Genomic DNA, 23,113 nt, shown 5'->3' on the forward strand with positions numbered 1-23,113 from the left:
TTTTTAATGATAAAATGAAGAGCAGAAATGAGTGTATGAACATTTTTAAATCATAAGAAAACAGTTGGGATAATTTTATGCCAATACATTTGCAAACTTAAATAAAATAAAATTTTTCTAGGAAAAGAAACAGGTAATGGTGCATCCACAGAACATATACTGATATTGGAACAATACAGAGAACATTAGCATAGCCCCAGATACCACGCAAATTTGTTTATCGTTCTATATTTTTATATTTTAAAGTTGCCTAAGAGGGTAAAGCTTAAAAGTTTTCATCACAAAAATATATTTGTAACTGAAAATAATAATAAAATAACAAGTGCTACATAGAATTCTAAAAGCCCAATCATCTATATTTTCACATTGAACACTGAACAAGTAAGAGTTAAAAAAAATAGATCCATCGTTTTTTTGTCTCAACTGGCTTTTAGTCGGTGTAATAAGATAGGTCTCATAGGCCCAAACTTCACATTCATTTCCACTTTTTTCTGACGTTCAGTGGCCTCACTAACCAGACAGGAATTTCGTGCTAGACAGGATCTGATTAAAGCCTTTGACCGGAAAGAATTAGGTACCTCTCCTTCTACATGATTCAAAATAAAAGCAAAACATAGCCACATTTGTTGGAATGTCTAGCAAAATAACGACTTTACCCAAAATGACTACTTGAGTGCTTTTTCTGAGCTACTGACTATCAAGTTCACACAGCAAAATCCTTCTGCTCGGCGGGGCTTACTTGGAGGAGGCAAGAGGCACCAGGAAAACCCTTCTTGCTACTTTCAGTCCATGCAGACGACTGCCTTAACGAGCCTGCTCTAGGGGTAGTTAGCGGCTTCGGTCTGCACAGGGTTCTCAGCCTGCTGGTCTGTGGCGGAGCTGGGTTCCGTTCCCTCTCTCAGATGGAAATGAAAGAAAGAAGGTTCTCTGTTCGGATATTTCCAGATTTCTCCCTATTTTCATCTGTAATTTTCGATCATGTGATTTTTCTGTGACCAAGTTAATAGTTTACATAGACCTTGCTGTCATCTTCAATAATCTCCAATAAATAGTCCACAAATAAGTATTGAGCCCTCAAAATTAAGCCTTTTAAACCTTTACAGCTTCTGCTTACAGAATTTAAGGTTTTTCCTCTTCAGTGCTTAAGCATATTCTGAATATAACTGAACAGTTATTTTAAAGTTTCTAGTAGAACCGTTTTGACCACGTTACACATGGTTTCCCACCTTGCTTGTCCTTTGGGCCGTGAAGTCTGGTCTCCTCTGCACCAGCTCATTTCCTTTCAACGTGCCAATTTTGTTACCCAACAGGCTACATAGCAGGAATTTCCTGTGGATCATAGGAGGAACCTCATAGATAATACTTTTTCACAGATCAAAGATCAAGGGAAAATGCAAACCAAAGTTGACCTTATTTCTCTCTCCTCCTGTGTTGCGTCCTCGGGTTTCCTTCAAGAACATGCCCTTCTCTCCCCGCACCAGCCACCCTGACCCTGACCCTCACATTCAGCCACCCACCCTCTCTCATACCATCCAGCCCCTCGCAGGGGACTTTCTCATGATTTTAGGAGAGAGTGGAGAGGGGACTGGAATGACTAAGTTATGTTTTATTGTGCTTCACAGTTTTTAAAGCAATTTTTGCAAATACTATCATAAGAAAATGAAATAGGCCCTGCAGATGCTTTTACGCTTTATCAAAGGCACTGGGGTTGTGAGAAGTCTAATGGATTTACCTGAGGTCATGAAGCATTCAGCTGGCTCTAGACATGGGTCGCTGGGCTCCAGGCTTTCTCTCCTGCCCACTCTGCCCTCTCTAGCTATCCAGGTAGAGAGGAAGCAGCGAGAGTGAGTGCGCCAGCTTCTGCCCTCAGCTGCCAGTGGGGCTGAGAAGATAGAGACTTATGTGCAAATAAAACCATGCTGGATGCTCCTGGAAAGGAGAGGGATGGACTGACCCTGAGTCCGATTTGACTGGAGGGAGGGTGCGGCATTGGGGTTCGGGCACAAAGGAAATGGAGGGGCATAAAACAGGTTGCCTGTCTGTTTAACCCTCAAAAACCTTTCCCTAGCTTTTTTGCCCTGACCCTGCTCTCTCTCCTGTTCCACCAATGCTATCTCTCCTCTCCCTAGATGTCCATCCACCTGCGAGAAGACTCTCCCCAGGCCCATGTGCTAATGATGAAGGGGGCTCCTGAGAGGATCTTGGAGTTTTGCTCTAGTTACCTTCTGAAGGGGAAGGAGTACCCAATGGATGATGAAATGAAAGAAGCCTTCCAAAATGCCTACATGGAACTGGGAGGCCTGGGGGAACGCGTGCTAGGTGAGGGGGCTATGGGAGAAGCCTTTGCAAGGATGGTATCAAAGTGGTTCTGATTGATGGGGTCAAAAATCTAGGATGTTGGGATAAGAGGGATAGGGACATACATAGCTAAATGGCTATTGGTCCCTTCTGTCTTTCTTCAGGGTTCTGCTTCTTGGATCTGCCTACCACTTTCTGCAAGGGATTTGAGTTTAATACAGAAGAAATCAATTTTCCCATGAGCAACCTTTGTTTCGTGGGGCTCATATCCATGATCGACCCTCCCCGAGCTGCAGTGCCCAATGCTGTGAGCAAGTGTCGCAGTGCAGGGATTAAGGTAAATTCTTAACCACCCCAGAAGCCCCACAGGTCACCGATTGGGACAACAGTAGAAAACCTTGCATAGAGTTGGTTTTTAATAATCGTGGTTTAATTTCTGTTTCCTTCAGCTTAGGATTTTTAGTCTTAAGAAACTAGTAGTAAGTGTCCTCTATAGTTAGACTCCTGTCTTTCATTGAAAGTTAGAATCATCAAGGGAACTTTAAAAATCAGATGCCTCAGCCACATCCCAGACCCATTACATTAGAAATGCTCAGGTTGAGACCCACACACCTGTACTTTTTAAAAATTATTTTATTTTATTTTTTAAAGCAGTTGGATGGTGGTGGTGTTTTGTTTTTGTTTTTTGTTTTTTTTTTCCCTTTATTTATTTTTTAGAGAGAGAGGAAGTGAGAGGGAGAGAGAGAGTGAAACATCAATGAGAGAGAACATCAATTGGCCGCCTCCTGCATGCCCCCCACTGGAGATTGGGCCCACAACCTGGGCATATGTCCTGACCAGGAATCGAACCAGCAACCTCTTGGTGCATGGATCAACACTCAACCACTGAACCACACTGGCTGGACAACCTGTATTTTTTAAAAATTAAACCTTTACTGTTGAGAGTATTACAGATGTCCCTCCCCCCTTACTCCTTCCTCCACCCTATTGCTTCCCTTCTCCTGGTTCCCATCCCATCCCAGGCCTTCACCACCCTATTGTCTGCATCCATGGGTAATGCATATATGCATGTAAGTTCCTTAATTAATCTCTTCCCGCACCCCCTTCCCTCTGAGGTTCATCAGTCTGTTACATGTTTCCATGCCTCTGTTTCTATTTTATTCATCAGTTTATTTTGTTCATTAGGTTCCACATATAAGTAATATCATATGATACTTGTCTTTCTCTGACTGGTTTATTTCACTTAGCATAATCATCTCCAGGTCCTCCATGCTGTCTCAAAGGGTAATAGGTCCCTCTTTTTTTACAGCTGCATAGTATTCCATTGTGTATATGTACCACAGCTTTTATTCACTCATCTACTGATGGTCACTTGAGGTGTTTTTAGATCTCAGCTATTATAAATAGTGCTGCTATGAACATAGGAGTACATGTGTTCTTTCTGATTGGTGTTTCAGGATTTTAGGGGTGAGATCACTGGGTCAAATGGCAGATCGATTTTTAATTTTTTGAGGAAATTCCATACTGTTTTCCATAGTGCATTGAATCTATAGATGGCTTTGGGTAGTATGGACATTTTAATGATGTTAATTCTTCCAATCCATAAATACGGTATATTCTTCTATTTGTTTATATCTTCCTCTATCTATTTTTTCACCATCCTGTTGTTTTTTAAGTATAGGTCTTTACCTCCATGGTTGAATTTATTCTTAAATATCATAATTTCTTGTTGTAAATAGTATTGCTTTTTTAGTGTCTCTTTCTAATAGTTCATTATTGGTGTATAAAAATGCCATTGATTTCTAAGTGTTAGATTTGTATCTTTCTATATTGACGAGTTCACTTATTAAATCCAGTAGTTTTTGGTGGAGTATTTAGGCTTTTTATGTACAATATCATGTTATCTGTGAATAATAACAGTTTTACTTCCTCCTTTCCAACTTTGATGCCTTTTATTTTTTCTTCTTGTCTGATTGCTGTGGCTAGGACCTCCAGTACTATTTTGAATAAAAGTAGTGAAAGTAGTCATCCCTGTATTGTTCCTGTTCTTAGAGGAAATGCTTTTAGTTTTTGCCCATGGAGTATGATACTGGCCATAGGTTTGTTATGTATGGTTTGTATTATGTTGAGGTATGCTCCCTCTATTACCACTTTGCTGAGAATTTTCATCAAAAATGGGTGTTGAATTTTGTTGAATGCTTTTTCTGCATCTATTGATATGATCATGTGATTTTTATCTTTCAATTTGTTTATGTAATGTATCATATTTATTGATTTGTGAATATTGTACCAGCCTTGTTTCTCTGTAATAAATCCCTCTTGGTCATGGTATATAATCTTTTTAATATATTGCTGGATCCTGTTTGCTAATATTTTGTTGAGGATTTTACATCTATGTTCATCAGGGATATTGGCCTGTAATTCTCTTTCTTCGTAGTGCCTTTTTCTGGTTTTGGAATTAGAATAATCCTAGCATCATAGAAATAGCTTGAAAGTCTTTCTTTCTCTTGAATTTTTTGTAATAGTTTGAGGAGGATACATGTTTGTTCTTCTTTGAATGTTTGGTAAAACTCCCCTGTGAAGCTGTCTGGACCAGGGCTTTTGTATGCTGGGAGTTTTTTGTTTTGTTTTTTTGTTTTTGCTACTGCTTCAATTTCATCAGTTGTTACCAGCCTTTTCAGTTTTTCTGATTTTTCCTGATTCCATTTTGGAAGATTTCATTTTTCTAGGAATTTGTCCATTTCTTCTAAGTTGTCCAACTTGTGGCATATAGTTGTTCAAAGTATTTTCTTATGATTCTTTTTGTACTTCTGTGGTGTCAATTGTTACTCCACTTTTTTGTTTCTGATTTTATTTATTTGGGTCCTCTCTCTTTGTTTCTTGGTGAGTATGGAAAAAGATTTGTCAATCTTGCTTGTCTTTTTGAAGAACCAAATCTTGGTTTCATTGATCTTCTGTATTGTTTTTTCAGACCTATGTCATTTATTTCCACTCTGATACTTATTATTTCCTTCCTTCTAAATACTGTAGGTTTTTCTTGTTGTTCTCTTTCTAATTATTCAAGTTGTAGGGTTAGATAGCTTATTAGAAGTTTTTGTTTGTTTGTTTGTTTTTTGAGGTAGGCCTGCAGTGCTATGAACTTCCCTCTTAAGACTACTTTCACTGTGTCCCACAAATTCTGTGTTGTATTTTTCTTTTCATTAGTTTTCAGGAAGTTTTTAATTTCTTCCTTGATCTCATTCTTTAATAACATGCTATTTAGCCTCCATGTGTTGAATGTTTTTGAGTGTTTTTATTGTAATTGACTTCCAGTTTCATGCCATTATAATTCGAGAATAAGCTTGTTATGATTTCAATCTTTTTGAACTTGTAGAAACTGAGTTTGTGTCCTAACATGTGGTCTATCTTTGAGAATGTCCTATGTGCACTTGAGAAGAATATATTCTGCAGCTTTGGGGTGAAATGTTCTGTGAATGTCAATTAAATCCATTTGCTCTAGTGTGTCATTTAGGGTTGCTGTTTCCTTGTTAAGATTTTGTCTAGAAGATCTATCCATTGATGTCAGTGGGGTGTTAATCTCCTACTATGATTGTGTGGCTGTCTATCTCTCCCTTGAAGTCCTCCAGAAGTTTTTTAAAATATTTTTTGGTGCTTCTATATTGGGTGCATATATGTTGACCAGTGTTATATAATCTTGTTGTACCAATCCCTTTAGTATTGTGATGTGGCCTTCTCTTGTTATGGCCTTCATTTTGAAGTCTGTTTTATCAGATATGAGCATTGCTAGCCCAGATTTTTTTTTTCATTTCCACTGCATGGAAAAATTTTTTCCATCCTTTCACTTTTATCCCATGTGAGTCTTTTGTTCTGAGATGGGTCTCTTGAAGAAAGCATATATATGGGCCCTGTTTTCTTATCCAACCAGCTACCCTATGTTTTACATGAGAGCATTTAAGCCATTTATACTTAAGGTTGTTATTCATAGGCACTTATTTGTTGCCATTTTTATTCTTTATGCCTGTGTTCTCTCTCTCTCTCTCTCTCTCTCTCTCTCTCTCTCTCTCTCCCCCCCCCTCTCTCTTTCTCTCTCTCTTTCTTCGTACAACAGTCCCTTTAGCATTTCCTGTAGTGCTGGTTTGTTGGTAGTAAACTCCTTTAGTATTTCTATTTTTATTTTGTGTCTGTGAAACTCTTTATTTCACCTTCATTTTGAATGATAACCTTGATGAATAGAGTAGTCGTGGATTCAGTCCCTTGCTTTTCATTACTTTGTCACTCCCTTGTGGCCTGGAGTGTTTCTATTGAGAAATTAGGTGACAGTTTACTGGGAGCTCCCTTGCAGTTAACTTTCTCTCTCTCTCTCTTTCTCTCTTTGCCTTTAAGACTCTTTCTTTGCCTTTAATGTTTGCCATTTTAATTATGATGTATCTAGGTGTGAGTCTTTTTGGGTTCATCTTGATTGGGACTCTCTGTTTTTCCTGGACTTGTATGACTTTTTCCTTCACCAGGTTAGGGAAGTTTTCTGTCATTATTTCTTCAGATTTAGTATTCCCTGCTCAGATTCTTCCTCTTCTGGTATCCCTATGAAACAAATGTTGTTATGGTTCATGGTGTCCAACAACTCCCTTAAACTCTTCTCCTGCTTTTTTAACTTTTTTCCATTTGCTGCTCTAATTGGGTGTTTTATTTTCTACCTTGTCTTCTAACTCACTGTTTGGGTCCTCAGCTTCTTCTAATCTACTATTGATTCTTTCCAGGGTATTCTTTATTTCAGCTATGTCATTTTTCATTTCCAATTGATTCTTATTCATGGTTTTTAGCTCTTCTTTCATGCTGATGTAGTTCCCACTGAGTTCCTTAAGTTCTCATTAGTTACTTGTTGTTCTCACTAAGTTGTTTGAGCACCCTTAAAACCATTAGATTGAATTCTTTATCTTATAAATTGCTTGCCTCCATTTTATTTAGTTCCTTTTCTGGTGATTCCTCCTTTTCTTTCATTTGGGGATTGTTTCTTTATCTCACCATTTTAGCAGTCTGGTAGATCAGGGCCGGATGAGTTGCACCAGGTTGCATTGGCAGGTCGGTGCATCCAGGGGCTTTGGGTCATGGTGGGGCCAGGTCTCAGATCCCATCCATTCATCTGAGGTTGCTGGTGGCTCCCTGCCATGGTAAGGCTGGTGGTTCTTGATGGCAGTGGCAGGTCTTGGCAGTAGTAACAGCAGGATCTGACAGCTCTCGGCTGAGGTGGGGCCTTTGTGGCCAGCAGCTCTGCCTGTGGCTCTTGTTTGCTGCAGGGCCAGGTGGACTAACAGCTGGCAGCTCATGCCTGTGTGTCTGGTGGAGGCACTGTTGGCATGCATGGGTCTGGTGGGGGTGCTGCTGGAGTGCATAGTCTGGTGTGGGCACAGCTGTTTTGCCCAGGTCTGGCAGGGGCTAGGCTGATGTGCCCTAGTGGCAGCCAGCAGCTCCCCTGCCTGAAGCACCAGAACCACCCACCCTGAGTTCCTGGCCAAGCAGATGCCTCCCCACACTCTTACCCACTCACACATGCTCACACATTCACAAACTTACCCTCACTCTGGTCTTGCCCACTACCATGTTGAATCTCCTGCTACACTTGCATTTTTAAAAAAAAAAAACTTTCCTAGAGATTCCAATGTGCAGAGAACTTTGAGAACTAGTGTCCTAGGACAGTGCTTCGCAAACTAATGAGCATGTGGTATTGACACCTTTTCTGGTCCTACTTGACATGCTAAACCCTAGACTTGGGGAGAGCAGGTTATAGTGGTGGGGAGGGGAGGTCATTAGAGGTATTTAAAGGATCTAGATGCTGTCTGTTAGAGCTGACTTTCTCTTAGACCTTTGATTGTTGGCAGTTTATTTGGTGGCAGCTTGGGCCATGCTAAGTTCAATGATTGGTCACTACAGTGGGAGCCAAGAACTGGATGTAAAAAAGTACTTTGAGTTAATTCCCTAATTATCACAAGATGTTTGGTATAGTTCTTTGCAGAGATAGCATTATTATAACACATCTGCATAGGATAACCCAGTTCTCCTAATATTTTCCAATGGTTCTATAAACTCCTATATCATAGTGTGGGAGATAAGTGGAGAAGGACTTCATCTGAATTTTTAAGCTTTGAAGTGGGCTTGTCAGAATGAGGCATAACATTGTGGGTGTGTCTAAAAGTGATCTCACCTGGGAATTCATGGATCTCTTGAGCAGGAAGTAACCATTGTGCTCAAAAGTGGGGTGGCCCAAACAGGAGACAAAGGGGTGATTTTAGCCAGATGTCCTCACAGCCTGAGGCAGAGTGAGCTCGTGAAAATCTGAGGCGAAGTCCTAGGGCTGGCCTCCAGCTAACAGCCTACGCGGGCCTCCGTGCTTCTTCTGGGCACAGGTTTATATGTCATGTTGTAGTTTCTCACTTCCTCTGGACCCTAAGCTGACATTTGGTAGACTTGGTGAAGAACTGTGAATCATCCTTTTCTTTACAGGGAAGTGAAAAACTTACCATGACAAAATATAACGCACACACGAGGGGTTGTCCCACAGGGTGGAGCCTTTCAGGGTCCACTCCATCATGGTGTTGATGCAGAGCTGATCAACACTACTAGGCTGCTGGAAGAGGCCTGGTAACATTTGCAGGGCAGCAACATTTTTACAAGAAATTTTTGTAGTACTGGTATTTCCCAGGTAGAAACATGTGCTCGGGTCTTTGGAATAAATGTAATTTTATTTTTTATTTTTTTATTTCTTACCCCAGGATACTTTTTATTTATCATCAGATAGAGTGGGAGGGAGGGAGGGCGAGAGAGAGAGAAACATCAATGTCATAGAGCCACATCAACTTGTTGCCTTCCACACGACTCTGACCAGAGCTGGGGACGAAACACAAGTGAGGTACGTGCCCTTGACCAGAATCCTACCTGAGACTCACTGGTCTGTGGGCCAATGCTCTAACCTTTGAACCAAACCAGCCAGGGCAGGAATAAATATAATTTTTTAAAAACTAAAATAGCCCTGGCCAGTTTGGCTCAGCAGTTAGAGCTTTGGCCCACGGACCAGAGAGTCCCGGGTTCAGTTCCTGCTAATGGCACGTACCTCGGTTGCAGTTTGTCCCTGGCCCTGGTTGGGGTCGTGTGGGTGGCAACCACTCTATGTGTCTCTCTCACATCGATGTTTCTCTCTCTCTCTTCCTCTCTCTCTCCCTCTCGCTCTATCTGAAGATGAATGCAAAACAAAAAACCTAAAATAAAACCCTGGCTGATTTGGCTCAGCAGTTAGAACATCCGCCCACGGATCAAAGAATCACAGATTCGGTTCCGGTCAAGGGCACCTACTTCGGTTACAGTTCGATCCCTGGCTCTGGTGAGGTCGTGTGGGAGGCAGCCAATCGATGTGTCTCTCTCACATCAATGTTTCTCTCTCTCTCTCTCTCACTCTCTCTCTCTCTCTCTCTCTCTCCTCCTTCCCACTCTATCTGAAAATCAGTGGAGTGAGAATTAAAAAAATAAAAAACTAAAGTAAAAATATTTCATTATGTTTGCCGCTACCTGAGGTTCTCAGTAGTACGAAGCTGCTTGAGCCATGCTATGAACCTGGCCTCCTCTAAGAACTGTAGTAAAGTGGTGAGGGCCTAGAGTAACGGTGCCAACACCGGAACGTTTCCCTCAGATGGATCCAATCTGGGGGAAGCGGGTACAAAGGAACAAGAGGGCAGCTTGCAAGACTGTGTGGGAACATCAGAGATACAGTCAGCATGAAGAAGTTAGGAATGAAATTCTTTTAATACTTGACACATTCCAGAGGCTGCTGTGCCCTTCACCTCAAAGGGAGCCATTCTCTGCAGAACTGCGCTCCTATTGTCTCTGTGCGTCTCAGTCTCTGCGAAACTGCATCCTAGGAACTCACTCTTGGGGTGACTGACTTTGTGTTTTTATTTCCCCAGCCTGGCATGGAGGTGGTACTGCCAGAAACTACTACAGAACAGTCCACTTGAATGGTCAGACTGGACTGGGTACTAGGGATGTATCCAGACGACACCACACCTGTCCTATAGGCCCCAGGTCACTACTGATGAGCTACTGGGTAGCCCGGGGCACTGTGAGCCTGAAAGGCATCATTGTGGGCTCAGTCTGAACCTCATCTGAAATCTTCTACTCTTCTGGGCAGTTCCTTTCCAGAGCCTCACCAGTTATCCCACGGCCCACAGGCCAAGCATGATGAGGGTCCAGTGCCCCAGAACAGAGCCAGGGTGCTCGAAATCAGTGGTACGAGGAACAACTCAGTGTGACTTTCCTCGGTCTCTGGAAGCACAGCTTAGGCACACTTTGCTGTCTTCTTCCAGCCAGCCAGGGTGCTGTAGGGAATGATGCAGGCTCATAGGAAAAGTCCCGGAAGGCTTATCTCCATGCTCGAAAAATAAACAGACGGACATTTCCAGGACCTCTGTTCCCAAAAGTAGTTGGATAGTCCAGTCAGTCAAACGGTATCCTTCTCTCTCCCTCAGATCCTGAGAAACTGGGTACTTGGGAACCATGGGCATTGGTTCCTAGACAGCAATCATCCCTTCATACCTTCATCTGATCATTGTTTGTTGACGGATTATTCTGTGCTAGGCAGTGTGCTAAGGCAGGACACTTAACAAGGAGCCATAGACATGGCCTCACCCTCACAGAGCTCTCCCCAGGGTGTGAGAGAGATGTATAAGCGATCATCATACGGTAAGGAGAGAATGCTAGGGAAGGAATGGGACTAGAGCTGGTAACAGCTATGCAAAAAGGGGCTGAAATTTAGGGGTACACGGAGGCGATGGGAAAAAGAGAAGAAGGATGAGGATCAGAATGTGCCTGGGCCTAGATGAAATTTTGCTTGGCAGATGGACTATTGCAGACGTTCCTTTATTACCACTTGTTCTGTGCATCGGTATTTCTGTCTCTGAGCTTAAAGATGCAGAATAGCTTCTGAAGCAATTAAATGAAAATCTGAAAATAGCAATATACCCAAATCTCTCCTTTATTTATTCCTGGAAAAACTAGAACCCAGCTTGCCTTGGTTTATGATCTTATGATTTTTACCTATCCCCAAGGGTTGAAGCACACGTGCTTAGGAATGAGCTACTAAAACCTCTGTGCAACGAAAGTAGTGATCTATTAGCTCTTAGAGAGAAAGGTGAGGGACCCAGGACCTCTCTGAAGATAATTCTACTCCTCTGCTCTCCTTCCCAACCCAGGTGATTATGGTAACAGGGGATCATCCCATTACAGCCAAGGCCATTGCCAAGGGTGTGGGCATCATCTCAGAAGGCACCGAGACAGCAGAGGACATTGCTGCCCGGCTCAAGATCCCTGTCACCCAGGTCAATAGCAGGTGAGACCCCCTAAAGAATTCAGATCTGCCATGCTTTCCTCTCTCATCAGCCTGCCCCACCCAAATCCCACTTACTAAAGTTCTTAAAGAATTCTTCAGTAGGTAGGATGTGCAGGGTTTACATAGTACAAAGTAAAATGTAATAGGAAAATGACAAAGCAGGTTTTCAGAAGATGTGGAACAAGGAAAGAGGCAGAGAAAAGGGAGGAGTGGTTGGGGTAGGGAAGAGGAGATGGAATGTGTCAATCTGGGGACAGTCAGTGGTTGGGAACAAGTAGGGAGACTGGGTTGAAAGGAAAAACAAGGAGCTTATAGTAAAGGTTGGTTAGGGGGTACCTGATGAATTCTCAACACTCTGAACTAACCATTTAAGATTCTTTTTGTCCCCTGGCCAGTGTGGCTCAGTTGGTTGGAACATCGTCCCATGTACCGAAAGGTGGCCGGTTCGATTCCTGGGTTTGATTTCTGGTGGGGGCACACACGGAAGGCAACCATTCAATGTTCCTCTGATACATCGATGTTTTTCTCTCTCTACCTTCCCTTCTCTCTAAAATCAGTAAAAAAAACAAACAAACAAACAAAAAATATCCTCCAATGAGGATTAAAAACAAAAAATAAAATTCATTTTGCTCAGGGATGCCAAAGCCATTGTGGTGCATGGTTCACAACTAAAGGATCTGAACTCAGAACAGCTTGATGAGATCCTCCAAAACCACACGGAGATTGTGTTTGCTCGGACATCCCCTCAGCAGAAGCTCATCATCGTAGAGGGATGTCAGAGGCTGGTAAGGAGACAAAGGGCCTTAGGAAATCTGGCAGAAATCACGTGGCATAGCCCAGGCCTAAACCAAGCAGAGGAGCGTGTACTGGGCCAGAGGAGACTCTAGAGTATCCCATTGTGAACCCCAGAGATGGGCATCAGTTTGGGGTTTCCCTGAGAGTGTTAATATATTGGGAGGAGAAGGAACCTACATCAAGCTAAGAGACCTACATCAAGCATGATTATACCAAGAAACAAGGGATGATGAAATAAAACTGATTTGGGGGACTGGTCTTGAACCTGACAGTAATTATTTCACTCTCTCTGTGCTTCTCCCAGGGAGCCATTGTGGCGGTGACGGGTGACGGGGTGAACGACTCCCCGGCACTGAAGAAGGCAGACATCGGCATAGCCATGGGCATTGCTGGCTCCGACGTCTCTAAGCAGGCAGCCGACATGATCCTGCTGGACGACAACTTTGCCTCCATCGTCACGGGCGTGGAGGAAGGTGAGGAGGCAGAGTTGGGACTTGACCCTCTGACTCAGGTGGAGTTGGTGTGCAGTACTCTCATTCCCATCACCCATCACCCATTTCGATGATCCTGTAAAGATTAGGGAAAATCACTGTAAGACAAAATTTTGCAAACTAGATTCAGTTGGTACTTAGCGCATCACTATCAGGAGCCCTTTTGTATTAGATTGGAGGGAAGTCCAGATTATCTAGGGAGACTAGGACTGTGGTATAGTACTGTATCTTCTTTCTTCTCTCATGGAGATTCAAGCAAGTCCACAATAAATTCCAAGACACAGCCACAACCCTGGGACAACTTCACTCTCCATAATCTCAGGAGGGGCCCCCAGGGACCTGCTTCCTGAATGATGTTGACATGTCAAAATCAGTTGGAGACTGACCTATAAATTGACTGCATGAGCCAAAACTATTACAGTCTTTCCCAGAGAATTCTGGAGACAATAGCCATTGGTAGATGAGAGAACTCAGAATTCTGCATCCCAGGCTCCCTGCTTTCTGCCTGGAGCCATCTTATTAAAACCTATGCAATCCCACCCTGACCAGTTTTGCTCAGAGGTTAGAGTGTTAGTCCATGAACCGAAGGGTCGTGGGTTCAATTCCTGGTCAAGGGCACCTGGGTTGCAGGTTCAATCCCCAGCCCCCGTTGGGGTCGTGCGGAAGACAACCAATGGATGTGTTTCTCTCACATCGATGTTTCTCTCTCTCTCCCTCCTTCCCTCCCTTCCACTCTATTTAAAAATCAATGGGAAAATATCCTTGGGTGAGGATTAACAACAACAACAAAACAATTGTGCAATCCAGATAGTAGTAATAGTTATCATTTTATTGAGACCTCGTATGATCCTGACACTGCTCAGTATCTTGCGCAGGGGCCATGCTAATCCTCTCTGTATCGTTCCAATTTTAGTATATGTGCTGCTGAAGCGAGCACTGCTCAGTATTTTGTATCCATTCAATTCAGTACATTTTTTTTGAGCACCAGCTATGTGCCAGGAACTGTTCTAGATGTTGGGGCTGCAACAGTGGGGAATAAAAAGACATGACACATCCCCCTTCTCATGTCATTTCATTTCTAGTGGAACAAGACAGACAATAAAGTGAAATAGCATAGTATATTAAAAGAAGATAAGTGCTCCTGGCTGGTGTGGCTCAGAGGCTGAGCGTCGGCCCATGCACCAAGAGGTCGCCAGTTCAATTTTCGGTCAGGGCACATGCCCAGATTGTGGACCAGATCCCCAGTGTGGGACATGCAGGAGGCAGCCAATCGATTTTATCTTTCATCATTGTTTCTCTCTCTCTCTCCCTCTTCCTTTCTCTCTCTCTAAAATCAATAAAAGAAAAAATTATTTTTAAATAAAAGAAGATAACTACAATGGGGGGAAAAAGGAAGGGAGTTCAGGGAGAGATTACAGTTTTTTTGTTTTGGGGGGGGTTTTTGTTTGTTTTTAATTTTTTTTTCTTTCTTGATTTTAGAGAGAGTGAAAGAGAGAGGGAGAGAGAGAGAGAAACATTGATGAGAGAGAACATCAATTGGCCACCTCCTGCATGCCCCCCACTGGGGATCGGGCCCACAACCTGGGCATGTGTCCTGACCGGGAATTGAACCGGTGACCTCTTGGTGCATGGGTTGATGCTCAACCACTGAGCCACACCAGACAGCGATTACAGTTTTTGGAAGGGTCATCAGGGAAGGAATCAAGCCATCTTACAACACAGGAGGAATGCAGTTCAGAGAGGTGAGGATACCCAAAGTCACATGCCAGCTATTGCAGAAAATGGGATTGGAACCCAAGCCCAGGTTCTTTCCATTTCATCCTTAACCTTCTAATGGCTTTTATACTGGTGTTCACAAACATCTCTAAGTGTGTTTGTTTGTTTGTTTGTTGTTTGTTTGTTTGTTTTTGCCTGAGGATATCCAATTGTTTCAGATTTTCATTTTGAAATCAGGATATTTCTCCACTGAATTACTATGTTACTTTGTAGGTGTAAGTTATCCATATTTTTTTTTCTTTATAGATTTTAGAGAGGAAAGGAGCGGGAAAGAGAGATAGAAACATCGATGAGAGAGAACATCGATTGGTCGCCTCCTGCATGCCCCCTTCTGGGAATCTGGCCCACAACCTGGGCATGTGCCTTGACCAGGAATCAAACTGGCAACCTCTTGGTGCATGGGTGGACACTCAACCACTGATCCACATGGGCCAGGCAACATCTCTAAGTATTAACCAGTCCCAACCCTGCTTAATTTTCAAAGCAGATGATATTAGCCAGGTTGAGTCCAAGAACCAATACTACACAGATATGGCATGCTAATAAATGCTGGGTCTAATTAATAATCATACAATTTAGAAACAAAACTGAGACCACAGAGGCCTAGGACCTGCAGACCCTTTCATGGGTCATGACAGCGTTTTGTAGCGGTCTCTCTGTCTGGGAGCTGGTTTGTGGGAGGTGTGTCCTCTCTATGCTTCTCACAGAAGGTTGACCATTCTCCCTAGGCCGCCTCATCTTTGACAACCTGAAGAAATCCATCGCGTACACCCTGACCAGCAACATTCCTGAGATCTCCCCCTTCCTGCTCTTCATCATCCTCAGCATCCCTCTGCCTCTGGGCACCATAACCATCCTCTGCATTGACCTGGGCACTGACATGGTGAGGGCCAAACTGGGACTCAGCTCATGGGACTCCTGGAGATGGACTGAGTAGTAGGAAGAATCTGTGTACAGGGAGAAGCACAGAGCTCAAGTTACTTCTGGGTTTCCTTCTGAACTTTGTGTCCCCTATTACTCCCACCCCCCATTCTCCAGCTCCCTGCTATCTCCTTGGCTTATGAGACAGCTGAAAGTGACATCATGAAGAGGGCTCCACGGAATCCAAAGACTGACAATCTGGTGAACAACCGACTCATCGGCATGGCCTATGGACAAATCGGTACGGCCAGAGTGAGGGGTGAAGGGAGTGGGGAGTGGTTGCACCTGTCTCGTCATTGGACCATCTCCTTGTGGAAGTCAGGGAGATAAATTTTCTTAACAACAAACTGTGTTAGACCCTGGGAACACAAAGAACCATTGATCTGTGATCTGCCCTTGACCTAAAGTTCAGTCAGGAAGGAACAAACATACATAAAGTGATAGCATCTTTCTAAGTACCAAATAATGAGCATAAGACAGTACAAAGCAAGCAGGCTCACCAATCATAAGGATTGTCAGAAAGCCTTATGGAGAAAATCGGACTCAAACCTGATGTTGAAAGACGGAGAGTAGACTATCCAATGTATGGTTAAGTGGAGGGGTGGGGGACAAGAGGAGAGGAGAAACTCACATAGTCTGGTTGTTGCAGAGTGAATTAACCAGTTTATTCCTGATAAAGGAGTAGTGGAAAATAGGCTATAGGCGGTTGAGCCCGTTTTGAAATACACTTGAGAGCCACAAGATGTTTTTGCTCTTGAGTTGCCAGGTGCAGTAGGATGTTTCAGGGAACAGAATGAGGAATGGACAGGAAAAGACTGAGAATAGGAGAGACCATCCCAATATCTAGAGGAGGAAACACCTAGAAAAAATACAAATTTACAAGCCAGACTTGTGTTTGAATTTTCCAGCTTACTACCTGCATGACCCTGAACAAGGACTGAATCTTTTTTGTGCTTCAGTTTTCCCACTTATGAGATGTAAATAATAGTTCAGACTTGTTGTGAGAACCAGTGTCCATGGGTTTCTACACAGTACACAGCTCTGTAGTTAGTAGGCTATTGCTGTGGTCCAGGCATGGGGAACAGAGGTTGTGACTAAGAGGAGAGGACTTGATGAGCGTCCTAGCGTCAGAGGAAATGGAGAGGGAAGGGTTCAGCACTCACTCACTGGAGAGAGGGAAGAAATCCCCTCTGAGGTCCTTTCACATTTTAAGATTACATGATTGAAAGATGACTCTGGGTTAGAGTTTACAAATAAACATCAGGGCTTGGAGGCCAGTCCTACAGAAATGATGGCATCAGATCATTGGTGGAAGATTCTTCAGCACTGCAGCTCAACACACACCAACCCAGCTAGAAACAAGTCCCAGTCATCCCCTGTTCTAAAGCCTGCCTTTCGAAGTCTTTCTCTGAGCCAGGTTCCCCTGTTCTGTGACTCTACCACTCACAGGGATGATTCAGGCTCTGGCTGGATTCTTTACCTACTTTGTGATTCTGGCCGAAAATGGTTTTAAGCCTCTTGATCTGCTGGGCATCCGCCCCACCTGGGAAAATCGATACTTCAATGATCTGGAGGACAGCTATGGACAGCAGTGGGTGAGTAAAAGGGGTAGAGTGGTAGACAGGGACGAGTAAGAGTGAAGAAGTGACTGGGGTCCTGGCTGGTGTGGCTCAGTTGGTTGGGCATTGTCTGTACACCAAAAGGTTGCCGGTTTGATTCCCGATCAGGGCACATGCCCAGATTGTGAACTCAATCTCCAGTGGGGGGCGTGCAGGAGGCAGCAGATTGATGTTCTGCTCTCACATAGATGTTTCTCTCTTTCTCTCCCTTCCTCTCACTCTAAAAATCAATGAAAACTCTTTTCAAAAAAGAAGTAACAGAGAAGAGTGAGTTAGCAAATTTTTGAAGAGTGGGAGAATAGAGGAAGCAGATAGAGTTTATGTCTTATCTCCCGTCCTATATGAGCATTCTAACATTTGGCCTCGATCTTCAATCATGTCAGCAAATATCCTTCCCTTTGTTTACAATGACTTCATTTGTGTTCATTTCTACTATCTATCCTTACCTTCCTATATCTTTTGGCTTTCTTGGACCTGGAAGTCTTCGTCATGTCAACTTTTGGAGTTTGATTTTTGTTTTTCTACCTTCTAACCATCATTACCCAGAAATCAGTGCTGGGTCCTCTCTCTCATTATGTTCTCTCCCTCCATAGGAGTTCAAATAATGTAATTTCAAGTCCAAAAACCTATTTTCTTTGTATATCCCTTCTTTGTCATTCTAAACTTTTTTTTAATTTGAGAGAGAGGAGAGAGAAACATCAATTTGTTATTCCACTTATTTATGCATTCATTGGTTGATTCCTGCATGTACCCTGACTGGGGATCAAACCTACAACCTTGGCATAATGGGGCAATGCTCTAACCAACTGAGCTACCCTGCCAGGGCTCATTCTACGCTTTCTAAACCTAGGGGGTTCCTCTCTACAGTAGTCTTTCCGAACACTCAAGATGAATGAGGCCCTCTAAACAACATCATGTGTTTAAGAATTTTATTACGTAGGTTTTTTTGTGTCTGAATACTTCTGTCCCAAGTTCTAAGACAGTGCGAGGTGAGACACCAGTTATTGCTAGAATCTTGGTACCACAGAGGACACACAGGCGATCATCATTCCGTAAGTGAGGATACTGGGTTTGGAAAGATTCAGTGACTTGCTCAAAGTCCCACTGTGAACCCTCGAGGAGCTGGACTCGAGTTCTGGGCTGATTCCTGCCGGGCACTTTCCTATTTCACCATAGTACCTCCAACCAAGTGAACTGCAGGTTTCTCAAAAGTATGTTAAAATTTGGGGTGTTGAAAAGATGCCCCTCACACACTTGACTTGTATTAGTTGGACCCCATGAGGCCACCAGATGCCCGTGTTCCCAGCAGCCAACACTGCTCCAGGGGCCAGTGATGCCCTGCGTCTTCATTGTCCGAATCACCTCGCTCCTCAGCCCAAGCCCTTGTTAGTTTTATGTCTTGTTCCCATTTCCCTGCTGCCAAGATGCAGCTTGACATATATTCATTTACAATAAAGGTAATTACATTAGTACAAAGTAACATCAAATGACATCAAAGATACTGTAAGGTATTGCAAAATGGGTTGAGAATCATTGCCTGGAGGCATAAACTCTATGAAGGCAGGGTCTCTGTCTCCTCCGCAGCTGTGACGTGCAGATTGTCGAGTACAGAGCTGCCCATCCTACAAGTACTCCACGCACTGCTAGGAGCACGCTAAGGAGCCGATGGATCTTTCTAAGTTCGATACTGGACTCATGAATTTTCAGCCTTGGGTTTCTAATCATTTAAGGCTCTATATTTCCCTCCAAGTACAACTTGGACCACATTCCATGATATGTAGTATCTCATTATTGTTCAGTTCCATGTAGTTTCAAATTCTTGATTCAATCTACAAGTTATTTATAAACATGCTTTTATTTATTTTTTATTATTTTTTAATCCTCGCCTGAGGATTTTTCTTTTCTATTTATCTTCAAATAGAGTGAGAGGGAGAAGGAGAGAAACATCGATGTGAAAGAGACACATCAACTGGTTGCCTCCTACTCGACCCGAACCAGGGCCGGGGACAAACCACAACCAAGGTAAGGGCCCTTGACCGGAATCGAACCTGAGACTCTCTGGTCCACGGGTTGACACTCCAACCGCCAAGCCAAACCAGCCAGGGCTGTTTTATTTGTTAAAACACAGGCTTGTTTTCCAGCGTCATTTAGATGCACCTCTTCTGTGTTCCCGTAGCCCTCTGTGATCTCCCTCGTATAACTTACCCACTGTACTCGCATAACGTATCCACCTTCCCCACCAGACTCTAAGTTCCTTACATGTAAAGTGTGAACCAAAGAAATGAGTGAAAGGAGGAATGTTGTCTCCTGTCTGGTACCACCCTTCAGGCACTGCTCTCCCCTCTGGCCCAACCTGCCCTCCTAACCTATTTCCTCTGACTCCGCTTTTCTCTTGACTCCACCTTCCTCTCTCACACCACCCTTCTTATTAACTGAGTCCTGAGCCACACTCCTGCCGTTCGGCACAGGGAGGGGCCACGGGGATAACTAAGACACGGCGTATGACTCTTTCAGTCAGGTCAGAGGACATACGAACAACTCGTGCTTTGACATGAAAAGTGCTAAGGGAGGTATGAGTGAAAGGCTGTGGGAGTCTACACACTTCACTCAGCCTTGGGTCTGGGAAGGCAGGGGAGGGACGAAGCCTTTGAGGTGTGTCTGGATCCCTCTGACACCGCCCATCCTCCCCGCAGACATTTGAGCAGCGGAAGGTGGTGGAGTTCACCTGCCAAACGGCCTTCTTTGTCAGCATTGTGGTCGTGCAGTGGGCCGACCTCATCATCTGCAAGACCCGCCGCAACTCAGTCTTCCAGCAGGGCATGAAGTGAGCGCCCTCCGTGGGCCCGTGTCTCCCAAACCTGCACTCGGGGCCTCACCATTGTCCCTACCTCTCCCTCCCTGTCTCCAACATACACCAAAACGTTTTTTTTCCCAGAAACAAGATCCTAATATGTGGCATCCTGGAGGAGACTTTACTGGCTGCTTTTCTGTCCTACACTCCGGGCATGGACGTGGCCCTGCGAATGTACCCACTCAAGTGAGTGAGGGGGGTGCCCGTAGGGGGATCTCAGTGCCCAGGGACCGTGAGCCTGAGTAGGGAAGGCCCGGCTGGGGGCCACCTGGGTAAACGGGGTACACTCAGTGGTGTAGTAAGAATTGTCTGTGCTCTGACAAATGCTTCTTAGAGAGAGACTAGGGACTGTGCCAAGTGATCACAAACCCCTAGACATGCAAGTTTGCAGACTTACCACAACTCCCAGACTAGCATCTTTTCCTTTATGATGACGTGTGGTTAGTTGTCCGGAGATACTTATGGTCAGAACTGAAGTAATCACCAAATTAACCCAATGTGCATGGCTAATTCTGGTGTACTTATGCAAATGTGCTTTAAAGTGCCTCTGTGTGAATGAGCATACTGAGTCTTGTTTGGGTACCTTGTTTTGTTTGTCCCTCATGTTTGGTTTTGTTTTTGTTTCTCACATTAGTATATGCTTGTGGGAAAAAAATGCCATTTAAAATGTTTACAGAGGAAAAAGCAAAATTCCCGTTCCACTCCAGTCCCATTCACCTCCCCACCTGCATAGGTAATCTCTGTTAATGACTTAGTGTGTATCTTCCAACTCATTTTCTCTGCATTTACATACTTCACTCACTTTTCTGTCCTTTGCAGTGTTTTACATGATGCTTTGTATACCATAGGTGCTCAATCAATGTTTAATAAAAGAGATTGCCATTGCCCTTAGGTATTAACAATCCCAGGTTTGCATTTCTTTTTTTTTTTTAATTTTATAATTAGAGTTGGCATACAATATTATATTAGTTTCAGATGTACAACATAGCGATTCAACATTTATATTCCTTGCGAAACAGTCACCACAGGAAGTCTAGCAACCGTCTGTCACTGCACATAGTTACCCAGGTTTGAATTTCAACTCTACGGTGTGTTATTCTGGGACCTTGGACAACTTCTTTACCATTATAAGCCCCAGCTTTATCTGCAAAGTCTCCGTAATACAACCCAGGCAGACCGTTGCGAGAATTGAACGTAGAAATGCAGATAATGCACAGAGCCCGGGGCCTTGGGTCATGGTGGGTGCTTTGCTAAAAGTAACTCTGTTTTTGTTATTGATGCCAATATATAAGTAATAGGGAGTGCAGCTGAGCATTACCTGTTCTCCCAAACACTCTGCATATACCTTGACCATGAAACCCCTCGCCTAATATTGAGGTCATGCGTTTTGTGTGTTTCTCTGTCCTCTTTTCCTTGATTGTCTGAGCTCCTTGAGATCAAAGGCCACATGTCATCATTTTTATTTCCCCTGGACCACACACAAACACAGAATAGACATACGACATTGTTGTTGAATGAATGTGTGACTGTATGTCCCTAACTGTTTGTGTGTGTGTGTGTGTGTGTGTGTGTGTGTGTGTAAGGAACTTGGCCTAGGCCTGTGCTGTCCAGTATGGTAGCCACTATCTTTACAAAACTATTGAGCTCTTGAAACACAGCTAGTGAGATGGAGAAACTGAATATGTGATCTTATTTAGTTTTAGTAAATTTAAAGTTAAAAAGTGAAGCAGTGTTAAATAGTTTTCTATTAAATAAAACTTTACGGTTTGGGATGGACGACATTTTCCTTTAACCATTGAAAATTTGGAGTCCGACTTGAGATGTGCTGTGAGTGTGAATTTCGAAGATTTAGGATTAAAAGAAGAATAAAATATCTCATTAATAACATTGATATTGATTACATTTTGAAATGATAGTATTTTGGATATATTGGGTTAAGTAAAATATATTATTAAAATTGTTTCTTTTTACTTATTTTAATGTGGCGACTAGAAAACAGTACATGTGACCTGTGGCTCACAGCACAATTCATTCAGACAGCAGCCCAGGCCAGCTCTCTGTCATCCAAGAGAACAGATGTGGTTCTACGTCAGGCCCTCCCCAGAGTCCATCTTCCTGGTCTCTATTTATAAAAGAGGTTCAGAAAGAAAAAACCATCCCCATAATTGCAACATGAAGGAGTGCGTATACTCCCTGGAAAAAAAATTTCCACGCCTCTAGTGTCAGATAGACCTCTCCTGCTTGGATATCCCCCACCCCCTTGGTGGGTACCAGGCCTAGAAAGCAAAGAGGGTCTCCCTTAGCAACTCCATAAAGTTGGTACATAATCTGCCTATACCTCTGATGTGGCATTTCTCTCTCCTCCCTCATCCCCAGACTCAGCCTCCTCAAAGGCGGGGACTAACCCTGCACTCAGGGCCCTCCCCTGTCCTCTGCATCTGCCTTTCTCTGGCCCCTGTCTCCTGCCGCACTGACCAACTCTTGCTCCCTACAGGATAATGTGGTGGCTCTGTGCCACCCCCTACAGCCTTCTCATCTTTGTCTATGATGAAATAAGAAAACTCAGAATTCGTCAGCATCCCGGTGGTGAGGCTCCCTGCACCCCACTCTGACTGAATTGTCACCAATCTCCTAAGTAGCCACCCATCCCATCTGGTTCCTCCAGACCCGTTGCCCTTCTTCCCTCCTCCCTGCTGGGCTGCGCATGGACGCTGGCCCTTCAGTCCTCGATTCCACCCTCCTGCTCCTTCCAGTCCTTGGTGCCCTGAGTTTCACCCTCAGGCCTTTTCACCTGGTCCTCGCATACCCTTTGTTCACCGCCTCCTCTGCCTCCCAGTGCCTTTCCCAGCTCAGTCTGGTTTCTTCTCTTCCACAGGCTGGCTGGAAAGGGAGACCTACTACTAACTCAGGAGAGGAAGAGCTTCACATGACACGGGGGGTGTCCTGATGGCCCCATGGGGGATTGGGGATTATGAGTTTGGCGTGACAT

General features: G+C 43.8%; 1 protein-coding gene, 1 non-coding gene and 1 pseudogene across 2 annotated transcripts in view; 2 read left to right on the forward strand and 1 right to left on the reverse strand.

The window, feature by feature from the left end:
• Positions 1–23,113, forward strand: part of LOC118636912 (sodium/potassium-transporting ATPase subunit alpha-4) — a 38,016-nt gene extending 14,903 nt beyond the window's left edge. Inside the window, exons 11-22 of the mRNA XM_036271844.1 lie at positions 2,130–2,319; positions 2,463–2,635; positions 11,535–11,671; positions 12,306–12,456; positions 12,771–12,939; positions 15,462–15,616; positions 15,772–15,895; positions 17,104–17,249; positions 19,967–20,097; positions 20,209–20,310; positions 22,619–22,710; positions 23,000–23,113. Of these exons, the coding sequence (XP_036127737.1) occupies positions 2,130–2,319; positions 2,463–2,635; positions 11,535–11,671; positions 12,306–12,456; positions 12,771–12,939; positions 15,462–15,616; positions 15,772–15,895; positions 17,104–17,249; positions 19,967–20,097; positions 20,209–20,310; positions 22,619–22,710; positions 23,000–23,028 (1,599 nt within the window). The 3' untranslated portion in view covers positions 23,029–23,113. The remainder of the gene's footprint in view (positions 1–2,129; positions 2,320–2,462; positions 2,636–11,534; positions 11,672–12,305; positions 12,457–12,770; positions 12,940–15,461; positions 15,617–15,771; positions 15,896–17,103; positions 17,250–19,966; positions 20,098–20,208; positions 20,311–22,618; positions 22,711–22,999) is intronic.
• On the forward strand, positions 140–235 carry LOC118638035 (annotated as a pseudogene).
• Positions 13,792–13,894, reverse strand: LOC118638114. Its single transcript, XR_004961069.1, has one exon. It is a non-coding gene; the product is annotated as a U6 spliceosomal RNA (small nuclear RNA).

The sequence above is a fragment of the Molossus molossus genome, unplaced genomic scaffold (assembly GCF_014108415.1).
Source record: "Molossus molossus isolate mMolMol1 unplaced genomic scaffold, mMolMol1.p scaffold_m16_p_20, whole genome shotgun sequence".
Classification (NCBI taxonomy): domain Eukaryota; kingdom Metazoa; phylum Chordata; class Mammalia; order Chiroptera; family Molossidae; genus Molossus; species Molossus molossus.